The following is a 22,604-nucleotide window of genomic DNA, read 5'->3' on the forward strand; positions in this document are numbered from 1 at the left end:
GTAAAGGGTTAATTGTGTGACATATGGTTGTCTAGGTATACACCAAAGCTTGACGGTTCAAAGATATCGCATCTACCGATTGACTGAGTATATCCGACATATGTTACTACGGAAAGTCCAAGGGGAAACCTACTTATCCAGATACAATTGATTCTTGCTTGTAAAGTACACACTCGTCCGTGCATTCCTTATGTTATAACCATTCCCCATTAATGTGGGGGATTGTTGGGTATGTAGCAAGAGTTAATGGGAAATTGAGGGAAGATGAAAGAGGAACTTAGAAAAAGTTGGGAACTTAAAAAGTTGAGAACTTGAAAAGTCCTCTTATGCTTTATTGAAAAGACATTGAAAAGACATTTGTCCCTCATCGGTGGTGGAAAGAAAAATAGGAGAGTTTAAATATAGAAACACTCCTATTAATTGTTAAAAGGGTTGGAAAGAGGGACCCCCGTCGTCGTCGTCGCTCGCTCGGATTCGGCTTCGGTTTCGGATTTGGATTTGGAAAAATTATCGATCGAGAGATTATTTTTTGGACAAATCCACGTGCGACCCGTTTTATTTAAATCTTTCCCGTTTTATTTAAATTTCCCGCAGTGACTGTTCTGAAAGGTTGCAACTTTCAGAAACAGCCATGACAGTTTGAAAGGTTGCAAACTTTCATGAATGGTCGTGTGGATTTTGAAAGGATTGCAACCTTTCGGAACCAGTTCCTCTTGCCTATAAATACATTGATTCTTCATATTTATTCCTTATGAATTTTTCTGATTTCTTCTTCTTCTTCTGCACAAAATTTTTTCGTGTACTTTACTGCTGTTGAGTGGTTCGCTGACACCAGCGTTTTGGGTATCAATACACTGGTGATTGAGATCATTCTATCCTGGGAGGACATATTCCAAATCAAACCTCGGATACTAGAGGGGAATAATTTCCTTAAGGGGACACTGTGCATTTAGTGGGCTTGATCTTTTTCTAATTCTGTTTTTTCCAGATTGTGGTACGTTTATTACAAATTTTAGTTTTGTCAATTAATTTCTGTTCATCTATTCTTACTGGTTTATTAAACTTTGATTACTTCGTGTTTCTGCAAAGTTTATTGAAATCAGTAATTCTGATTTTTTATACACAGATTAATAACAGGTTCATATCATCCAATACTGTGTCTTCCTTCTCTCTCTTGATATCATATGATGAGTAACTAAGAAGTCCAGCATCAATAATAACAGAATCCATATCTTGAAGATGAAATTCCAGATCTAGTATTGGCAGATGAATGAGATTGTCTCTTAGAAGGCAGAGCATCTCCTGAAGGTTAGCCATTTGATCACTCAAATCAACCGTCAGACTGTGTGTTGGAATCTCCACAGTGCTACTCTCAGCTGCATGCTTCTTTTGTGCTTGTGGTATGGTTGACTTCAAAGCTTGCAGGATATCAATATAAATATTGTTGCGGCTGATGACTGGCTGAATGGACTTAATCTTCATTTCCATGAAATCAGAGAGCAAACGACTGACTTCACTTGGAGCCAAGTCTTGATTTACGTTGCCATAGATTGGCAAATGCAACCACACAACCATTGCGATGTGGCTAGCCTCAATTAAAGCATGAGTATAAAAAGTAGTACATCGGTATTGAGGCTGTATGCTACATTTGTTTGAAACAAAGCAGACAAAAAATCTCAATAACCTCAACTCCTTTAACACTTGTTCTATTTGTTCCTTCATGTGTCCTGGAACAAAAAACCACGAACAGGGATCATTGATCTTCACTAGAACATTGAGGTTCTCCACAAAAACATCCATGATTTCCATAACAAATTTGGGGCTATGAGTATTATCATCATCATCAATCACCTTGTTGGCTGCAAATGGTGTTTCCGGAAAGGAGTATTGGGCTCTGAATTCTTGCTTAGTCTTCCAAATTACCTTCTTCCAGTCGACAAATAAATTCAAAGGAACTTTACCAAAATACAGAATCGTAACATTCATGGTTTTAGAACAATGACTTTTCCAAATATCTATCATTTTCTGTGAGACATGTAGCATACCGCATTCACTTGCAAAAGGGAAGCTTTTCAAATGGAGAAAACAATCAAGCAATTTTAACTCCCATAGAAAGAAATTTATCCGATCCCTTGCAACATCCGAGTACTTTAAATCTTGCAGCTCGCTAAGGAGATAAAATTTTAGATCAGACCATTCATTGTTGAAATACATCCTTGTGACACAAGAATTAGAACTGTTGTGGACTGGGAATGAAGAGTATTATAGTTTCTTTCTTCACTTCCTCATCTCACAGTTAACTTACAAGTATTAAACTAGTATAATTCAAATTAGTAGATTCACTTGAGATACACTAATTTATATTATGCCATATTAAAAAGTACATTTATATATTATCTCATTATTTTACAACCAACAATTAGATAAAAAGAAAAAAAATTCATAAGGAGGGAGTAGAAGATAAGAAATAGGTCTCTCCACTACGCGTAAGATATTTTGAAGGAGTTGGGCCATACAAACAAAAAAGCCAAAATCATTGCTGGTGCACTAAGATAAAGTGCCAAAGAATTATTTGAAAGACATTATACATAAATATACCATTTAATTTGATCTCGATTCTTTTCCATGTTCTTCAATTTTAGATGCACATAAATAGATGTGTCTCCTATGTAGTGTCCTATGTGTATTATGTCACATAGAACTCATGTGTCTATTTGTTCATCATTATACAAGTTTACGTATCTACTTGTGCACACACAAAATTGGAGGGCGTAAATATAAAATAAGAACAAATTCAGGGAAGGCAGAGGGATAAAGAGCAGATCGAGATAACTTTAAAATATATGATTTTAAAAAAAATAATAATTTAGTTTGTAGAATTTTGAATACATTATTTATACAAACTAAATAATTTTTTAATATATACACATAATCATAATTAAAAATTAAAATTATTAAAATACATTGAATTCGATAGCTCAGCCCTACCGATGATATGACCATGGACATTGAAATAATTGTAACAGCTGGCAATAATTGTTTAAATAGTTCAATTGTGATATGTGGTGCTCCAAAAAATAAAATCCACGAACAATTATGAAAGGATAAGTATAAAATAAGATAAAGAACAATAACTAATGATATAACCCTGAAAAAATTGGGTCAAAATCGATGGATATAATCGCTCTTATAAATTGAGGAGGCCACACTTAACGTGTCCATCCATTTATTCCTTTTTAATTTTAAAAAAAATTATTTTTATAATAAACAGAGGGACATCTCTCGACTTTTTGCGTGGGATAAGTTTTTTGTGATGGTCCATAAATTTTGCAAACGAATTTTTTGGGAGAAAATATAAATATTAGAAAGCGACAAACAAAGTCAGGTTTTTTTAAAAAAAATAAATTATTTAAAAACCACATTGTTCATCGGTTTATTTAAATGTAAAATGTTGCCTAGATACCTTAATTAGGAATATTATTGACTTGATAATTTTATAATTTTGACAATGTTGAACCGTAATTAATGGCTTTGTTTGATCTCCTTGAACTTAGATCTTGGGATTTCCAGTCTCCTAGGTAGAGTTACCGCCACAATGACTTGTCCTCAGCCATAGTCCCACTCTCTTTGATAATCTATCAACTTCCTCTCTAGTTAGGCCTTTTGTAAGTGGGTCCGACACATTATCCTTTGACTTTACATAGTCAATTATGATAATTCCACTAGAGACTAGCTCTCTAACGATATTATGTCTACGCCATATATGACGAGATTTTTCGTTATACATCATGCTCCATGCCTCAAATTAACTCTCACGGTGTATGCATACTGGAGCTAAAGGTTTGGACCAAAATTCTTTCAAGAAATTTCGAAGTCATTCAACTTCTTCACCGGCCTTATCTAAAGTGATAAACTCAGATTTCATAGTAGAGCGAGCGATACATTTTTGTTTGAAAGATTTTCAAGAGACTGCTCCTCCATCAAGAGTAAATACATATCCACTTGTGAATTTTACTAAATTTGACCTGGCAATTCAATTTGCATCACTATATTCTTCCTATACTGTTGAATATTAGTTATAATGCAAAACAATAGTTTTTAAGTATGTTTTAAATACTCCAAAACACTTTTCATTGTCCTCCAATGAGTTTCGAGACTACTCGTGAACCGACACAATTTACTAATAGTGCATGCAATATTTGATCGCGTACACTTCATGATATATATCATACTTCTAAATACTCTAGCGTAATCCAATTGTGAGTCACTTTTGCCTTCATTCTTTTGAAGCACAAAGCTCACATTTATTGGAGTCTTGACAATATTGAAATCTAAATACTTGAACTTCTAACGTACCTTTTTCAATCATATCAACAACTTCAATGACTATCATATCGAAGTTACTTTCTAGCATGCTTTGTAGCATTTATGTTAGAAATGTCTCTTTTGATGATCAACATGTCATCAACATAAATACAAACAATGACCTTGTGATTTGTAGTGTCTTTAAAACATTTATCACATTCATTAATCTTGAATTCATTTGTCAACATTGTTTGATCAAACTTCGCATGTCATTATTTGGGCGCTTATTTTTAGTCCATAAAGTGACTTAACAAGTTTACACACTTTCTTTTCTTTACCAGGAACCACAAAGCCCTCGAGTTGTTCCATGTAAATTTGTTCCTCCAATTCTCCAGTTAAGAACATTGACATCCATTTGACGATTTTGAAGGCCATATACACCAACTAGTGCAATTAACATCTAAATTGATGTACTCCAAGTTAGTGACTATTATGTGTCAAAATAATCAAGACCTTCTTATTGTTTAAAGCATATGAAAACAAGTCTTATTTTGTATTTGTCAATAGTTCCATCAACTTTCTTTTCCTTTTGTAGATCCACTTTGAATTCAAAGGTTTATTTCCCGGAGGAAGATCAACCAACTCTCAAGTATGGTTTCTCATGATTGAATCTATCTTACTATTGACAGTCTCTTTCCAAAAAGGATGAGTCTACAGAAGACATATCTTCTTCGAATATATAGACTCATTTTCAGGAAGAAATGTTACAAAATTAAACCCAAAGGAAGTAAATGTCCTTTGACATATACTATGCCTCTGAATCTCTTAATTAAGTACATTCTCCTCTGGTTCATTCCATGTCGTTTAGACCCTTTACTTGACTATCCGAAGGTTTGGACGTATAAACCATAAATCAACATGCTTTACTATTTATAGCATATCCAATGAACATACAATCCACAGTCTTAGGTCCTGTTTTGACCCTTTTAGGAATAAGAATTTGGATTTTTTCTGGACACCCCCACACTATGAAATATTTCAAGTTTGATTTCCCTCATTTTCATTTCTCATATGGAATAGATTGTATTGGAAATATTTAGATCACTATCTTTCAAGAGTTATTGTTTGTATATACTTTAAGGGGTGACAAGCAATTCTTTATCAAGATACAACAAAGCCTGAACAAACAAAATTTTTTATTGCTCCCTTTCTTAACAAACAAAAGTTTTTGTTGCTCCCTTTCTTAACAAACAAAACTTTTTGTCTCTCTCTTTTTGAACAGACAAACTTTTTGTTGTTCTCTTTTGATATAATGATAGCTTCCTCCCACAACTTTTGTGGTAAACCTGAACTTATAAGTAGAACATTCAACATTTCCTTCATAGTTTGGTTTTTTCCTGTAAGCAATTTCATTAGATTGAGGTGAGTATGTGCAACAATTTGATGGATTATTCCATTTTCCAAATATATTTTGCAAAAGAAGATTCATATTCTCCACATCTACCTTTTCTAATCATGACAATCTTTTTATCCAACTGATTTTTCAACTTCAATTTTATATTGCCTAGATCATGTTTCCATTGTTTCATCCTAACCATTAAGCAAATAGATATAATAGTATCTAGTGCAATTGTCAAAAATTTATAAAACACTTTTTCTCACCACGAGATGATGTTGACTTAATATCACAAATGTCAATGTGAATCAATTCTAAGGGATTAAAATTCTTTCAACAAATTTATAAGTATACTTAACATACTTAATTCAACACAAACTTGACATTTTATTTATTACACTCAAAGTTAGGCAAAAATTTTAAGTTGATCCTGGGCGGGATCCGGCACCCGGAGACCATTTCTGGCCCCAAGCGAACCCTTGGCCTGGCTTTCTTAACTCAGCGAAAACCTAACTCAATAGAATAACTTAATGCAATGCAAGTTTACACAACAACTTAACTTATAAAATCTGGCTACAAGGGCATCTCGAATCTCAAAATAGATGTTTACATATATACATAGAAGAGAGACTCAAAACTAACTGACTGACTGTCTATGGAGCCTCTAATATACTGAGATGGATGTTGGGACAGACCCCGCAAAATCCTAATAGAACAAAACTAAGTAAACAAAATAATTGAGTCCTCCGGAATGCAATGAGGCTCACCACTGACTCTGGAGTGCTCAGCTGGATCAACGACGTGCAGGATGCTGATCCGGGGTACCTGTATCTGCATCATAATAAGATGCAGGCCAACTGGCATCAGTACATGGAATGTACGAGTATGCGAGCTGGAAAGCTAAACCACGACTTAAGCTTGAAAGGAAAATAGGAGAACACTTACCTTGGCCCTGTACGACTCAAAAATAACTTAACTGAACTCAATATATATATATATATATATATATATATATATATATAAGGCAATAAGACACATGCGATATATAAAACTTTTAAAACATTGCAAACAACTTAGTTCGTTAATGATTGAAGCAATAACAACTCAACTTTATTTATATAAAAGTAGTATAACTTTAGTGGGAGATTCTTTAACCGACAACCACCACTATAAGCCCTAGTGGTGGTACAACGTTTTACCTCACGTTGCCCAAGGACCATCTTATACCTTGCCGTGATATAGGACCTTACTTTTGCTTAGTGGATCCACTAGTTTAATCTTACGTGATCACCTAAAAAGAATGATACGTCAAGTCCCATGTTGGCGCATGGTTCTTATGGAGAGTTGAGTTAGTATGAACTCGTGTCCCCAATTCGGTGCTCAATACTACTCCCAAAAATGCTTTGGCTCATAAGTGTTTTTAAAAACATCTTTCTTTAATTGAGATAATTACTCAAAACTTAGCCAAAAAGGCTCTTTTGGAAAACATAGTTCCCTTCTCACTCAAATGTAAAAACATTTACAAACCTCTTTGGGAATACTTAGTTCCCTAGTATCTTTTGAGAAAAAGACTCAACTTTATGCTCTTGACTTAACTTGAAACTCGAGACTCTTTACTTAACTTGGAACTCTACACTCTTGCTTGACTTTGAGACTTGAAACGAAGTTAAAACGTTCACTAACGACTCTTGAAAAGCCTGGAGGACTTGCTTGGACTTACTACTTAACTTTACTTGACTTGACTCTAACTTCACTTTGACTTTGTTCCTAACTTGCCTCGGATTGAACTATGGATTCAAGGTATATGATCACACGTATTTAAATGAGTTCGGGATGTTTAGAAATACTTTGGAGTGTTGGAAACAACTAGGAAACATAGGTACAATACCTAGGAACATGCATGAGAAAGTGTGGAAAGAAAGGGAGAACATGGCGTCCTTGGCGCTCTGCAAGGCGCGGAGCGCCAGCCCTTGAAGCTCAGAAGGCACCTGCTGGCGCTCTGAGAGGCGCGCCGTCCCAAGGGCTGGACTTCAGAGTCCCCTTTGGGGCGCGCTGGCAGGCGCGACGCGCCAGCCCCTTCCCCAGAAAACCTGACTTTTCTCCCTCTTTTCTTCAACTCTAAACCACCCTAACTTCAAAGGTTCCAATCCCAGACACTAAGGATCATAAAATCCCTCAACATACAAGAGAATCAACTTCAAACACACAACCAAATCATGTTCCACAACCAACAATAACTTCAACAACACAATTAACAACATCAACAACACAACCCAACAACTTCAACAACATATCCAATCTTTCTCAATAATAATGAGTTTGGTGTGTGGGGGGAAAGGATCAACTCACACTAAAGACTCACATACCTTGATAGGGATCATCCCCCACGATATCCACGAGGATCCTTGACGGAAACTCCTTGCTTGATCTCCTCTTCCTCCTCTTCTTCTCCTCTTCTTCTCTTCTTCTTCTCTCAAGCCCTAGCTTTCACTTTTTAAAATGGGACCAAACGATCCAAATATCATCCTAACACAACAATATAATCCCAAAAGAAATGGCTAGGGAAAAGACCAAAATGCCCTTAAAATTTCGGACGGATTACCTGCCAACTGCCCAACTTTCAAAGGGCATAACTCGCTTATACGAACTCGGAATTGAGCAAACTCAGTGGCTTTGAAAAGATCATTCCAAGGGATTTCGAAACATAACTAGAACTACTCCTAACTCATCCTGAGGTAGGAGTTATGACTGCTCAAAGTTGGCCAAAAACTCACTGATTTCCACACTTAGCCAAATTTCCAGATTTTCAATTTTATTCCAAAAATGATTATTTCCGATTTTTAAGCCTCTTCATAGATATTTCAAATTACCGGATGTTACAATAGTCTCATCGGTCCAATAAGGGCAATATGGCCCAAATGTTTGTTTTACAACACAAACATGAAATATCACTTTTCACCAATGTTCATGTCTATACAAATAAATTTATTTTATTAGACACATCTTTTCATGAAAATTCACAATATTTTAAGTGATACTTTTTCATCAAAGAACACAATTCTTTTGAACGAGTGATATAATTTTGTGGTTTTATACTAGTCATATCATATACTAGTAACGAGAGACTCAACGACCACAATATCAAATATACTCCAAGAATTTTGTGGGTCTAACATAATACAAGAATGTCATTAAATTTCATACTTTCAATAAATTAGATAGATCGTAAGTCTAATTTTGTCTTTAACACAAGTAAAGAACCCCCCCCCCCACCCCCCACATTTTAAATATGTTCTCAAAAATATTATTCAAGTATTTGAAATTATTTTCCACATATTTTTCGCATGCTTTCAAATTGTATACCATCAAAATACACATTGGCAACATAAAGCCTTCTTTTGGAGATTTAATCCATAGAAACACCCATTGCAGGCACAAAAATCACTAATTTCATGTCACTGGTGTTTTTTCCCTTTCTGTCACAATTAGACGAGACCACTTAGTATTTAGAATACTAACAATAAAGATTCAATCTTTTTACAACTTGTTTCTATTTTAACGATGAAGTTTTTATATTCTTCTAATTGTTAACCGAATGAACCTTGAATTTTGATGAAGTTTTTATATTTTTCGAATCAGGTTCACATTCAGACAGAGTAGTAAACCAAAAATGTTTTAATCTCTAGAAACCTCAAATACAATATTGTTTCTAGCTAACAATGGATATTTTATATTTTTCAAATCATTTAGCCTTAATATTCGTGAAGAAGATTTTGTACTCTTCAAGTCATAATATTCATTCAAATAGAGTATTGAACAAATTGGTGAAGTTTCTATATTCTTCAATCAAATACACAATCTGATTTGTTCAGTGAAGTTCTTATATTCTTCAAACCAAAGGAGTTAAAATAATCATAAGATTTTAGTCTTCAAAAGTCGGACACAATCAAATTTCACATGGAATAGAAAACTACAAAAGTTTTTTTTCTCCTCTAAACAGAATACATATTTATAATAATAAAGATATATTTTGAGATCATCACATAATATGACCATCTATCCTAACATTTATGAAATAAATCTCATAATTTATAAAGGATAGAAAAAATAATAGTCAAGGGAAATAAAGATAGAACTTGATTTTTCCTCATGCTTGTTAATTAGTAGAGGTTCGTTACCTCATAGGATTGACAAGGTAACACCTAGCCCCCCTTGTTTGTACTTATTTCTATTGAGATTTTTATTTAAAATAAAATAAAAATATAACCTAATTTTTACTCACATTGAATCATATTCTATCTATCAACAATGATTCCATATGAGTCATTTTTCTTGCTAATTTTTTCTTTCTTTCCAGTTTCCATCATATTCCAATTTTCCTTAGAAGACATTGAATTTCAACGAGAAACCAAACTCATGTTCAAATATTGTTAGGAGACAACATTTGTTCATTTACTTCTTCTCATAGTTATATAAACCCAAAAATATAGGGAAAATAATTAAAGTGCACATCTTAGCCTTTATGCACAAAATAACTTTTCTCATTGAAAAGAAAGCTGAAGGGGTGCAATGCTTGAATGCACTTGGGAAGAAAATAAAGATAATTTTACGCATTCAAGGAAAACTCACTACAGAAAATATACTCGAACTATTAAAGTAGTACTAATTAATCTCAAATCTCTTTGATCATATGATACAATAATTCTCTTTTTCTTCTTCTTTTTCTCAACAAAAAGAACACATAAAATAAAAGTAATAATTTCCTTACCACATAAAATACCAATAATATTAATTTTTTTAAGCTTGTTATCTCCTAAATTAAGATTAGCAAACCATAAATAATAAAAGATGAAAAGAAAAAGAAAAGAGCTGTCCGAGTCCACGGAACCCACTGTGTGTCCTTAAGAAATATAGTCCCCTCAAGTACCCATTAATTCCTCCCAAGATAAAACAGATTAACCATTAAAGAAGTAGAGGTACCTCAAATTTCGATAATTTCAACAAACTCAAAACGGAAGCAACGAATCACACATTGACACGATCAATCGATTTTGTTTTTTAAGAAAATGTATGCAGAAGAAGGGAAGAATTCAATGCAGGAAAATGAGAGAAAGTCTCTCTATTTATAGCCAACAAAGGGTAAAGGTCACGACTCTTTGAAAAAAAAAACAACCTTTCAGAAACGTCACAACCCTTTGAAAAAACACAACTTCAAGCGGTCACAACCCTTTAGAAAAGACACAACCTTTCGGCAAAGTCACAATCCTTCAGGAGAGTCACAACCCTTCATTTCTTATTCACACCTTTAAAACCCTACAGCAGCAACGTATCACAGACTGGCATTACAGCATTTTGGTGGACTCATAAGAAGCAAAAGGGTAGCATAACTCATAAGTAAATACAAAAGGGTGAAACCATTCAATTTAGGAGCCACAAACATTAAGGACTGAGTGAATGATTTGAAATGTATTTAATTTACAAATCACAATGAATGCACCAGCTGCAGGGAAGTTTACAGAGTGTTATTAAAAGAAACAACTCATAAAGAAATTACATGTGATGTTCCAAATTGCTCCAGCTACAAACTCTGCATACCTGTTAAAGAATAGCTCAATGAGTTAATAGCTAAAAAAATATAGTTATAGTTGTCTAGACTCCAGAATATATAGAGCTACAAAACATACATAAACAAACAATCCGACAAAGTTATGATCTTTCTCTTTTGGTGTCAAAATTTTTAGCTCCAGGAATACACATTTTAGTTTAAGATCACAACCAACACCATACCTAGTGTGATCTCACATATAGGGGTCTGAGGAAAAGGTAGAGTGTATGCAAAATCTTATTACCCTTACCTAGAGGTAGATACACTGTTTCCAAAAGATCCTCAACTCAAGTAACACATATCAAAGCAGTTCAAAATACAGAAGTAAAGCAGACATAACAAATAATACAGATTTTAGTTTACGGCCAATAATTAATAAAAACTGTTTTTTTCTTTTTATATAGATATTTACTTTGTGTGAGAACTGCCTTAAAAGTGTCCATTTACCATTCAACAAAAAGCACAGTTGAAAATGGATAAAAACCTTAGGTTCTAGCTTAAAGTAACTAGTTCCTGAAATTTGCTTTGAAAATGATCAACAAAACCATTAACTTTGCAGATGTAGTCATCAGTTAGAGGTGGTATTTTGAGTTGAATTTGAATGAATTTCAATGGGTCGAACTAATGAATCAACAGATTATTGACCCATCCAAACTTTACTTTGGTCATAATCCAACCCACCCCAACTTGGTCCTACAGTTAATGTTAATGTTTCTGTGTGTGTGTGTCATGAATTGGTATTAGAGTAAGCAAAATGACTATAGCACATTTGTGTTGATAAGTTGGGACTATAACCTTGTCATTTTCTGGAAATCTATGATGGTTGAGTTCACCAGAGCTCAGCATTTCGTTACAGCATGCCACTGTCTATCAGTTTCCCCACAACTAATCAGCATCCGTATCTCCACCCACAGTAAGTTTCTTTTCTATCATATCAATTGAAATTGATTTTACTCCTTTCATATCAGAAAGACAAAAAAGATGAATCAATTTATTTGGTGTACTAAAAAAAAAAAGGAAAGAAAGAAAAAATAATCAGTACCTGGAAGAGAGGCTAATCTTTTAAATGCATTATCTATCTCTTTGTCATGAGAAATATCGAATTGCAATATCATTTTCTGCAAGAAAACCAAGAGCAAACCCAAATGTAAAATGACGCCACAAGGGTTAAAGATAATAGTGAAAACAGTTCATAAAGTTTATAGCCGTTATTTCTGATTCATCAAAATCATGCAGAATAAAGCTTTTCTCAGTTGTGTACCTTGATGATGACGAGCTTGAAATTAGTATTTGATTATCTTCGACTTGTGTTTCTTCTATATCCTTGGCTGACTTGACAACAGATTCGTTGCAGTTGTCTACCTCAATGTACTTCAGAGAAAGGATGTCCATGAAACAAGAAGGGATCTCCATGAGATCTTTACATCCGCGCAAAACCAATTGTTCAAGGTTAGGAAATGCATCATCAGCTACAATCCATTTCATCAAGCACACATATTCTAGTGTCAAGATTTTGAGTTGAGGGAACATGCCATTGCTCACTTTCCATTCCCTGTGATGACCAAATTCAACGCAGTACAGTTTGAGTACCTCAAGGTGCTTGAGATGATCAGCAGTTTCTGATAAGTACTGAGAATCCAGGTAAAAGCGAGAGAGTTACAGGTATTTGAGATTTGGTGCAGAGATGTAAAAGGGGATGGTTTTAGAGGGTTTTGATAGATAAAGCTTTAGTATTTCAAGCCTTATTGGAAAATTAAACACATGGTACTGATGGGGGTATTCTAAGCACTCGACTTCACATATCAGTTTTCGAAGATTAGGTGTTTCAACATCACTTCTGCATCCTTAACACGAGAAACATATGGACTGGAAAGGGTTTCCAAATCATAAAGTTTTGGAGAGTTCTTGAGTAATGCTTCTTCATTTTCTGTGCTGAAGTATGGAATATGCAGATGTCTCAACTGTACTAGGTAGTAATAGTTTGTATAGGCTATGTTTTAATATAAGAGTTTCAAGGTTCCAAAGATTGGATATGCTTGAAGGAATTGAATACTTTTCAATGTGTGCAGATAAATACCTCAAATAAAGGAGTTCAGTTGGAATAGAATCAATAACACCTGGTGCTCCAAATCCAATACTTTTAGAAACTTGAAATTTAATAAAATGTGTGAAATTGAAAAAGCATGAGAGGATAAGGGACGACCGGCAAAGTATGGGTCATAATTCTTAGAAAGTACAGAGCCAACAAGTGAGCAAGACACACTCCATTCAACAAGATTGCCCATTTCAGTGAAGGCCAGGTGAGAATGCTGCTTGTGAGAGTAAACAGCTTTGGTAGTTTGATCCCTGTGAATATATCAATTAGCAAAATCATATCATTAATTTTCAAATATAACTTGAAATACTTGATTGATTGAAATATATCAATTAGCAAAATCATATCATATTACCGTTTTATCCATAGTAGAAAATTCTCCTCAGCTGCTCTTCCTTGCAGAAGTTGAGTAATACATCATGAAGGTGACATGCTTTGACCTTACCATCTGAATCGGCCCTCTGAGTAACCATTACTAGATTTCTTCATTTATCTGTGTAGCACAATCTTCATTTAGTGTCATGAGCTTATTGTGTGGCTCTTCTACGACAGCCTTCAAGAAAGGTTGCAAGCTCTCAAATTCCATTTGAATAACTTGAAGTTGATTCCTTGAGGAAAGCGAGTGAATCTGAATAACGGCCTTGGAAATCCTTCAGGTTTTTCAACAGAAAATCGACATAGCCTAGTCCATGAACCCTGGGCAAGTTACAATGAAATGCCTTTTGCATGACAAGGTAGACCATCACCTTGATAGGCTCAATGTTTCTTGGAAGATCAAAACCAAGTGCCCGGTTGATAACCTCCAATGATGTGTCTTCCATCTGCCCCTTGATATCATATAGTGAGTAAATAAGAAGTCCTGCATCAACAATAACAGAATCCATATCTTGAAGATGAAATTCCAGATCTAGTATTGGCAAATGAATGAGATTGTATTTTAGAAGGCAGAGCAACTCCTGAAGGTTGACCATTTGATCACTCAAACCAACCATCAGATTTTGTGTCGGAGTCTCCACATCAATATAAATACTGTTGCGGCTGATGCCTGGCTCAATGGACTTAATCTTCACTTCCATGAAATCAGAGAGCAAACGACTGACTTCACTTGGGGCCAGAGTATCATATGCTTGTTTGGTGACTTAATCATATGCTTGTTTGATGAACCGTAATGATACAGAGTATTATAGTGTCAAAAAAAGAGGTTGTTAAAGGTGTTCTTCTCCAACAGATTGTTCAGGCTGCTGTTGCTACCGTTCTCTTTGCGGTTAGTTACTTTGATCATCTCTAGTTGCTGCAAAGTTTTGATTTTTATTTGTTTTGGAGGTTATTATGCATCATGATGAACTGGATTTATATAGTTTACTATTGATGTTTAGATGGTATTGATGTATTGTTATGCATATGCTTGTTTGGTCTTCTCTTTATGCTCATAATGATATTTATGTGGTTAGCTATCGAGGATATATTGATACGATGACTTATTATGCATATGTTTGTTTGGTCAATTTTAATGAATCATAATGATATAGAGGATTTATATGGTTAACTATTGAGGCTTAGTTGATATGATAACTAATTATGTATATGCTTGTTTGGTTTTATTTTTATGCATCATAATGATACAGAGGATTTATATGGTTAACTATTGAGGCTTAGTTAATATTGATAACTTATCGTGCCATATACTTGTTTGGTGAACCGTAATGATACATGGGATTTATTTGGTGAACTATTGAGGCTTAGTTGATACTGATAACTTATTATGTATATGCTTGTTTGGTTTTATTTTGATTGGAATGAAATGCTTGTGTCTGGTGACGGCTTAAGGTTTAGAAATTATTTGATTTATGAGTGTGCGATTTTGTTAACGGTATGTGCAACTCATAATTGGATGTTGACATGTTGTGTATTACAACACGGAGTGAGTCGTGGATAGGGGAATATTTGGATGCGATGGTGGTGTGATAATAGTTCTTTTGTCTGAATTGGCACTGCTAGGCAAATGTTGTTGGATTTCAAATGTGAATATCATTTGTTGTTAGGCTGATTTAAAACATTTTGAATTATTTTCATTGACTTGAAGGAGGAGCTTTTTTATGCTTGTGTGTGTGATCCTAGAATTTCCCGATAGATGGATGGCTAAATTGTTCCATCTTAGTCCTTAACGTTTTCTTAATATTTATTTATATACATTTTTGGTAAAGGAGTCATTTGTCAGAGGAACTATGATACATTGCTTTATTTGGATGTTAATCCATAGCTTACTTGTTTTACCGATCATTTAGATGAATCCTTCATGCACAGAATAAACAAATTCAATTGAAGTACAAGAGCAAGAAGTATGACTTCTTGTGTAGGTCAATCACAAAGTGTGCAAATTTCTTTTTTTCCTGCCTTGACAAGCCTCAAGGCTACGTATGCAGAGTGTTTTATATCTATAGATTATAATTTACATTATGAAGTGTCTCAAAATCTCTTGAACCTAAAAAGTGAATAGTCAATCGTTATCTGAACAGAAATTTCATCTTATAACTTCATATGAAATATTTTTGATAAGGAAGTTTATATGAAATGCTGAAGCTTGCAGGTTTGATTTTCTCTGATTGATAGGAAAATAGGAGTTCTGTAAAAATCAGATGCGAACTGTTGAACCTCAGTTTTGAGTCATTTGATTTTATAAAGAAAGGTTGACTTTGAAGTTCTTCTAGGAAAATAGGTTGCCAAAGCGGCTCAATCAGCATTGTTTTGATTTTGGCTGTCGATGCTGATGCTGGGGATGAGACTACTAGGCGTCTCATATAGAAACTGTCAACAAGGATGTTGAGACTATCCTAAGAATAAGCTTTTATTGGCTTAATCTGCCTTTACTAAAGAAAATGGGGAATCATTGCTCTTCTTTTGCATTTCGTTGTCTACCTTCTTCTTGGTGCCCATCTGTCTTGCAAAGTTAGTTGACGGCAGCTTAATAGTTGAGAATAGGAGGCCTAACTGTGACCTCCCAATAAAGCTTTCTACCGTACTTCACATATGTTTGGTCTTATGGAAAGACTAAAGTAAGTTGTGAGATGATCTTTTCAACTGCAATATGTGAGCTTGGATAGGTTGAGGGATAGATTCGTTGTTCTAACCTGCAAAGAAGAGATATAAAAAGAAAACAATGTGGTCTTGTCTTTCTTTTGGCTTGTGTTGATATGTGTGTAGGCTGTAGCCTAATTTGCAATGTTTAGCCTAACTCATATCTAGCGCCTTAAAATTCTACTTCAAACTTATTTTATATGTTGGCACTTCTCTTTATGGGTGGTCATTAGTTGGGTCTCTTGAGTCTTAACTCAACTAATGCACTGCTTTGGTTCCCTTTCACTTTGGTAAGTTGGCTTGTGATTCTGGGACCCACAAATTAGCACTGATCCATCAAAACTTTAATTAGGAGAGGGCTACAAACTTTAACTGGAAATGTAAGCTTTTCTGATCCCAAGAGGAAAATAGATAAGTTTAATTAGGAGGGGATAGCTCATACCGAATACAACTAATCTCTGATCAATGAGTTAAAAGTTGTACACCTTTCTTATGTTCTGAATTCTTATAAGTAACTTAAGTACGTACCATAAGGAGTTGTACTTCCCATACTTGTTTCTTGTTCCAATCATGAACCTGATTCTCATATTCTTGTTCCACATCATGTCAATTTTTATGTTAGTATTTTTACTAATTCTTGTTGTCTGATTATCTACTCATATGGAGCAGGTCACAGGAGATGATGGTGAATCTGGTGGGGATCAACACTCTTCAATCTTTGTTCATGTCACGCCCCGAGCCTACACCCTAGGCGGGACCGGCACTCGAAGACCATTGCTGGCCCCAAGCGAACCCTTGGCCTGGCTTTCTTAACTCAGCGGAAACTTAACTCAACAGCTTAACTCAAAGCAATGAAAGGTTATAAAATAACCAACTGATAAAAATCTGGCCAAAAAGGCAACTCAAGTCTCAAAATAGATTATTATATATATATATATATATATATACAGAAGAGAGACTCAAAACTAACTAACTGACTGTCTATGAAGCCTCTACAATACTGACATGGATGTTGGGACAGACCCTGCAACATCCTAATAAAACAAAACTTAAGAACACAAAATAACTGAGTCCTCCGGAAAGCAAGGAGGCTCACCACTTACTCTGGAGTGCTCAGCTGGATCAACGGCGTGCTGGATGCTGATCCTGGGTACCTGTGTCTGCATCATAAAACGATGCAGGTCAACTGGCATCAGTACATGGAATGTACGAGTATGCGTGCTGGAAAGCTAAATCACAACTTACGCTTGAAAGGAGTACAAGAGAACACTTACCTTGACTTTGTTCGACTCATGAATAACCGAACTCAATATAAAGCAATAAGACATATGCAATATATAAATAACTTGTAAAACAGTGTAAACAACTTAGCTCGTTAAGGATAAAACAATAACAAACTCAACTTTACTTATATAAAAGTGATATAACTTTTGTGGGAGGTTCTTTAACCGACAACCACCACTATGAGCCCTAGTGATGATGCAACGTTTTACCTCACGTTGCCCAAGGACCATCCTATACCTTGCCGTGATATAGGACCTTACTTTTGCTTAGTGGATCCACTAGCCTAATCTTACGTGATCATCTAAAAAGAATGATACGTCAAGTCCCATGTTGGCGCATGGTTCTTATGGAGAGTTGAGTTAATGTGAACTCGTGTCCCCAATTCGGTGCTCAATACTACTCCCAAATTACTTTGGCTCATAAGTGTCTTTAAACACATCTTTCTTTGATTGAGATAATTACTCAAAACTTATCCCAAAGGCTCTTTTGGAAAACGTGGTTCCTTTCTTACTTAAATGTAAAAACATTTAGAAACTTTTTTGGCAAGTACATAGTTCCCTAATAACTTTGGAGAAATGGACTCGACTTTATGCTCTTGACTTAGCTTGAAACTCGAGACTCTTCACTTGGCTTGAAACTCTTTGCTTAACTTGGAACTCTAAACTCTTTATTCGACTTGAAACTTGAAACGACGTTAAGGCATTCAATAACGACTCTTGAAAAGCTTTAAAGACTTGCTTGGACTTACTTCTTAACTTTGCTTGACTTGACTCTAACTTTACTTTGACTTGATACTAACTCGTCTTGAATTGGATTGTGGATTCAAGGTATATAATCACACGTTTATGGAAGAGTTTTTGACGCTTAGACGTACTTTGGAGTGTCGGAGACAACTATGAAACATAGGTACAATACCATGGAACATGCATGAGAAGGTGTGGAAATAATGGGGGAACTTGGCGTCCTTGGCGCTCTGCAAGGCGCGGAGCGCCAGCCCCAAAACTTCAGAGGGGGCCTGCTGGCACTCTGCTAGGCGCGGCGCCCCAAGGGGGAAAGTTCAGAACCCCTTTTGGGGCGCGCTGGCAGGCGCGACGCGCCAACCCCTCGCCCAGAAAACTCGACTTTTTCTCCCTCTTTTTCCAACTCTAAACCACCCTTACTTCAAGGGTTTCAACCCCAAACACTAAGGATCCTAAAATCCCTCAACATACCATAGATTCAATTCGAAAACACCACCGGAAACATGTCCCAAATCAACAATAAACTCAACACCACACAACTACAACTTCAACAAACATCACCACAAGATTTCAACAACCACAACTAAATCTTTTCTTGAAAATAAAACAAGAGTGGCGTGTGGGGGAAAGAATCACCCAACACTATGACTCACATACCTAATAGGGATCACCCCCGACGATTTCCACGATGATCTTTGACGGAAGCTCCTTGATCCCCTCTTATTCTTCTCTTCTTTTTCTCTTCTCCTCTTCTTCACTCAAGAACCCTAACTCTTACTCTTTTAAAATGGGATAAAAATGATCTAAAAATCAGTCCAACACTACAATATAACCAAAGGAATTGGTTAGGGAAAAGACCAAAATGCCCTTAAATTTCCGGACGGATTTCCCTGCCAACTACCCAACTTCCAAAGGGCATAACTCGCTCATACGGACTCGGAATCGAGCAAACTCGGTGGCGTTGGAAAGATCATTCCACGAAATTTGCAACTATTACTGGAACTCCACCTAAATAATCTTGATATAGAATTTATGGCTGTTCAAAGTTGGCCAAAAACTCACCTTTTCCATACTTGGCCAAAATTTTCCAGATTTTCAAATTCTTTCCAAAAATGAAAATTTTCAAATTCTAAGCCTCTTCCTAGTTATTTCAATTTGCCGGATGTTACAGTTCATGGCCGACAGTTATTTGTTGCCATGTTGATGTTAGATACTTGGCAATATTTTATGCCTCGGTACATGCACCAAAACAAGTTCTTGTACAAACATATCCATGCTCAACATCACCGGCTAATTGTTCCGTATGCATTTGGAGCTTTGTACAACCACCCTTTGGAGGGTCTGATTCTTGACACAATCGGCGGGGCTCTAGCTTTCCTTGTCTCTGGTATGTCACCACGTACCTCCATCTTCTTTTTCTCATTTGCTACGATCAAGACGGTTGATGATCATTACGGACTATGGTTGCCCGGAAATCTCTTCCATATCTTCTTTGAAAACAACTCTGCTTACCATGATATCCATCACCAGCTTTATGGGACCAAGTATAACTATTCACAGCCTTTCTTTGTGACGTGGGATAGGAAACTTGGTACTTACATGCCATATGAACTTGAGAGGAGACCGGAAGGAGGTTTTGAAGCTAAGCCTGTTACAGATTGCAAGGAACATTGACAAAACTGTTAGTACATGTTTGTCATAGAGTATGTACCACTGCAATTTTTGCCTTATTCAAATGCTTAGTTACTCATTCAATTTGTATAGAGTATATAGTTAAAGGGTTCTGCATATATTGTTGTATAACTGGTGTTGGTTTCGAGGTTTGAGAAAGGAATAGGGTCGAATAATAGTTTCCTTTTTAAACATTGTCTCAGATCTGATATATGGTATATTCAACTGCAGGCAGAGATAAAAGATGACTGAAATACATTGTGTGCCTTGAATTCTTTAGTTCCAAGCATATGGACATGTATTGTGACTTTCTCATTGTTCTTTTTTGTGGGCTGTTATTGATGGTGTCGAGCTCACCTCGACCATTTTACTGAGTACCTGCTTCTTCCAACCAAAGAGGTATCAGGTATCTCCGTTTAGCGGTACTTAGATAGATGGGAAGAAATTTCTTGGTATTTTTTCGCTTTTGTTGTTTTCACCTGCTTCATTGATTGACCGCTAGGCCATACTCTCAGGTGCTAACATTCTCATTTCTCTAACATGTAGCAGAGTGGCATCACAACATTTTGGTGAACTCATAAGAAAATAGAGAAGGCTGAAACCATTCACTTTAGGATCCGTAAAATCTAATGACTTACATCAAACCTCAAGGACTTGAATGAAAAATTTGTTCAATAGTTACATTGTGAGATGTATTTAGTTTACAATGAATGCAACAGCCGTTGGACGTTTTACAGAATCTTTTATTAAACGAAATAACTCATAAAGAAATTACATGTGATATTCCAAATTGCTCCAGCTACAAACTCTGGATACCCTGTTAAAGAATAACTCAATGGGCATTTTTTGAGTTGAATTTGAACGGATTACAATGGGTTGAACTAACAAATCAGCTGATCCATCAAAACTTTACTACAGTTAATGTTTGTGTGTGCGTCATGAAATGGTATTACAGTAAGTAAAATGACTATAGCACATTTGTGTTGACAAGTTGGGACTACAACCCTGGCATGCCACGCTTTCTCAGTTTCTCCACAACTAATTGAACTTCATCAGCATCCACATCTCCGGTCACAGTAAGTTTCTTCTCTTTCCTATCAGTTGAAATTGATTTTATCCCCTTCACATTGAAAAGACAAAAAAGATGAATCTATCTATTTGGTGTACTCAAAAAAAAGGAAATAAAAAAAATAAGTAGTACCTGGAGGAAGAAATAATCTTTTAAATGCCTTGTATATATCTTCATCATGAGATAAATTTAATTTCAACGTCTTTTTCTGCAAGAAAACAAAGAGAAAAAACCAAATGTAAAACGAGGGCACCAGGTAAGATAACAGAGAAAACAGTTCATAAAATTTAGGCCATTTCTGATTCATCAAAATCATGCAGAATAAAGCTTTTTTCAGAGTGTACCTCGCTGAGAACGAGCTTGAAATTAGTATTTTGATTATCTTCGACTTGTGTTTCTTGTATATTCATGGCAGACTTGACAACTGACTCATTGCAGTTTCCTACCTCGATGTATTGCAGAGAAAGGATGTCCATGAAACAAGAAGGGATCTCCATAAGAAGTCGACATCCACGCAAAACCAATTGTTCAAGGTTAGGAAAGGCATCATCAGCTACAATCCATTTCATCAAGGACAAATATTTTAGTTTCAAGATTTTGAGTTGAGGGAACATGCCATTGCTCACTTTCCATTCCCTATGATCACCAAATTCAACGTAGTACAGTATGAGTACCTCAAGGTTCTTCAGATGATCAGCAGTTTCTGATAAGTACTGAGAATCCAGGTAAAAGTCAGAGAGTTTCAGGTATTTGAGATTTGGTGCAGAGATGCAAAAGGGGATGGTTTTAAAGACTTTTGATTGATAAAGCTTTAGTATTTCAAGCCGTGTTGGAAAATTCAACGCATGGTACTGATAGGGGTATTCTAAGCACCCAACTTTACATGTCAATTTTCGAAGATTAGGTGTTTTTCTCAGCGCCAATTCTGCATCCTCAACACAAGCGAAATATGGATTGGAAAGGGTTTCCAAATCATCAAGTTTTGGAGAGTTCTCGAGTAATGCTTTTTTATTTTCAGGGCGGAAGTTAGGAATACACAGATATCTCAATTTAACCATATTCCAAACTGTACTAGGTAGTAATAGCGTCTTAAGTGTCGCAGCTGATCTACGCTTTAATATAAGAGTTTCAAGGTTCCAAAGATTGGATATGCTTGAAGGAATTGAATTCTGATCAATGAGCGCAGAGAAATACCTCAAGTAAGGGAGCTCAGTTGGAATAAAATCAATAACAACCTGGTGTTCCAAATCCATTACTTTTAGAAACTTGAAATGTGGTAAAATGTGTGAAATTTCAAAAGCATGAGAGGATAAGAAACGATGGGCAAAGTATTGGTCATAATTCTTAAAAAGTACAGAGCCAAC

At 35.6% G+C, this 22,604-nt stretch overlaps 3 protein-coding genes across 4 annotated transcripts in view; 1 reads left to right on the plus strand and 2 right to left on the minus strand.

The window, feature by feature from the left end:
* The window catches only part of LOC125868261 (putative late blight resistance protein homolog R1A-4), a 7,932-nt gene extending 5,718 nt beyond the window's left edge, over positions 1-2,214 (minus strand). The window contains exon 1 of the mRNA XM_049548889.1: positions 1,363-2,214. Within this exon, the coding sequence (XP_049404846.1) occupies positions 1,363-2,214 (852 nt within the window). The remainder of the gene's footprint in view (positions 1-1,362) is intronic.
* Positions 1-22,604, plus strand: part of LOC125868253 (sphinganine C4-monooxygenase 1-like) — a 185,393-nt gene that overhangs the window by 149,391 nt on the left and 13,398 nt on the right. The window contains exon 3 of one of the 2 annotated variants that reach the window (XM_049548883.1): positions 19,904-20,133. The exons of the other annotated variant lie outside the window; for it this stretch is intronic. Coding sequence (XP_049404840.1) covers positions 19,904-20,133 — 230 coding nt within the window. The remainder of the gene's footprint in view (positions 1-19,903; positions 20,134-22,604) is intronic. 2 annotated transcript variants of the gene reach the window in all.
* Positions 1-22,604, minus strand: part of LOC125868247 (putative late blight resistance protein homolog R1B-16) — a 144,236-nt gene that overhangs the window by 103,577 nt on the left and 18,055 nt on the right. The window contains exons 3-4 of the mRNA XM_049548876.1: positions 21,585-21,914; positions 21,373-21,448 (exon numbers count right to left, since the gene is read on the minus strand). Of these exons, the coding sequence (XP_049404833.1) occupies positions 21,373-21,448; positions 21,585-21,914 (406 nt within the window). The remainder of the gene's footprint in view (positions 1-21,372; positions 21,449-21,584; positions 21,915-22,604) is intronic.

This window comes from Solanum stenotomum, chromosome 6, assembly GCF_019186545.1.
Source record: "Solanum stenotomum isolate F172 chromosome 6, ASM1918654v1, whole genome shotgun sequence".
Lineage (NCBI taxonomy): Eukaryota > Viridiplantae > Streptophyta > Magnoliopsida > Solanales > Solanaceae > Solanum > Solanum stenotomum.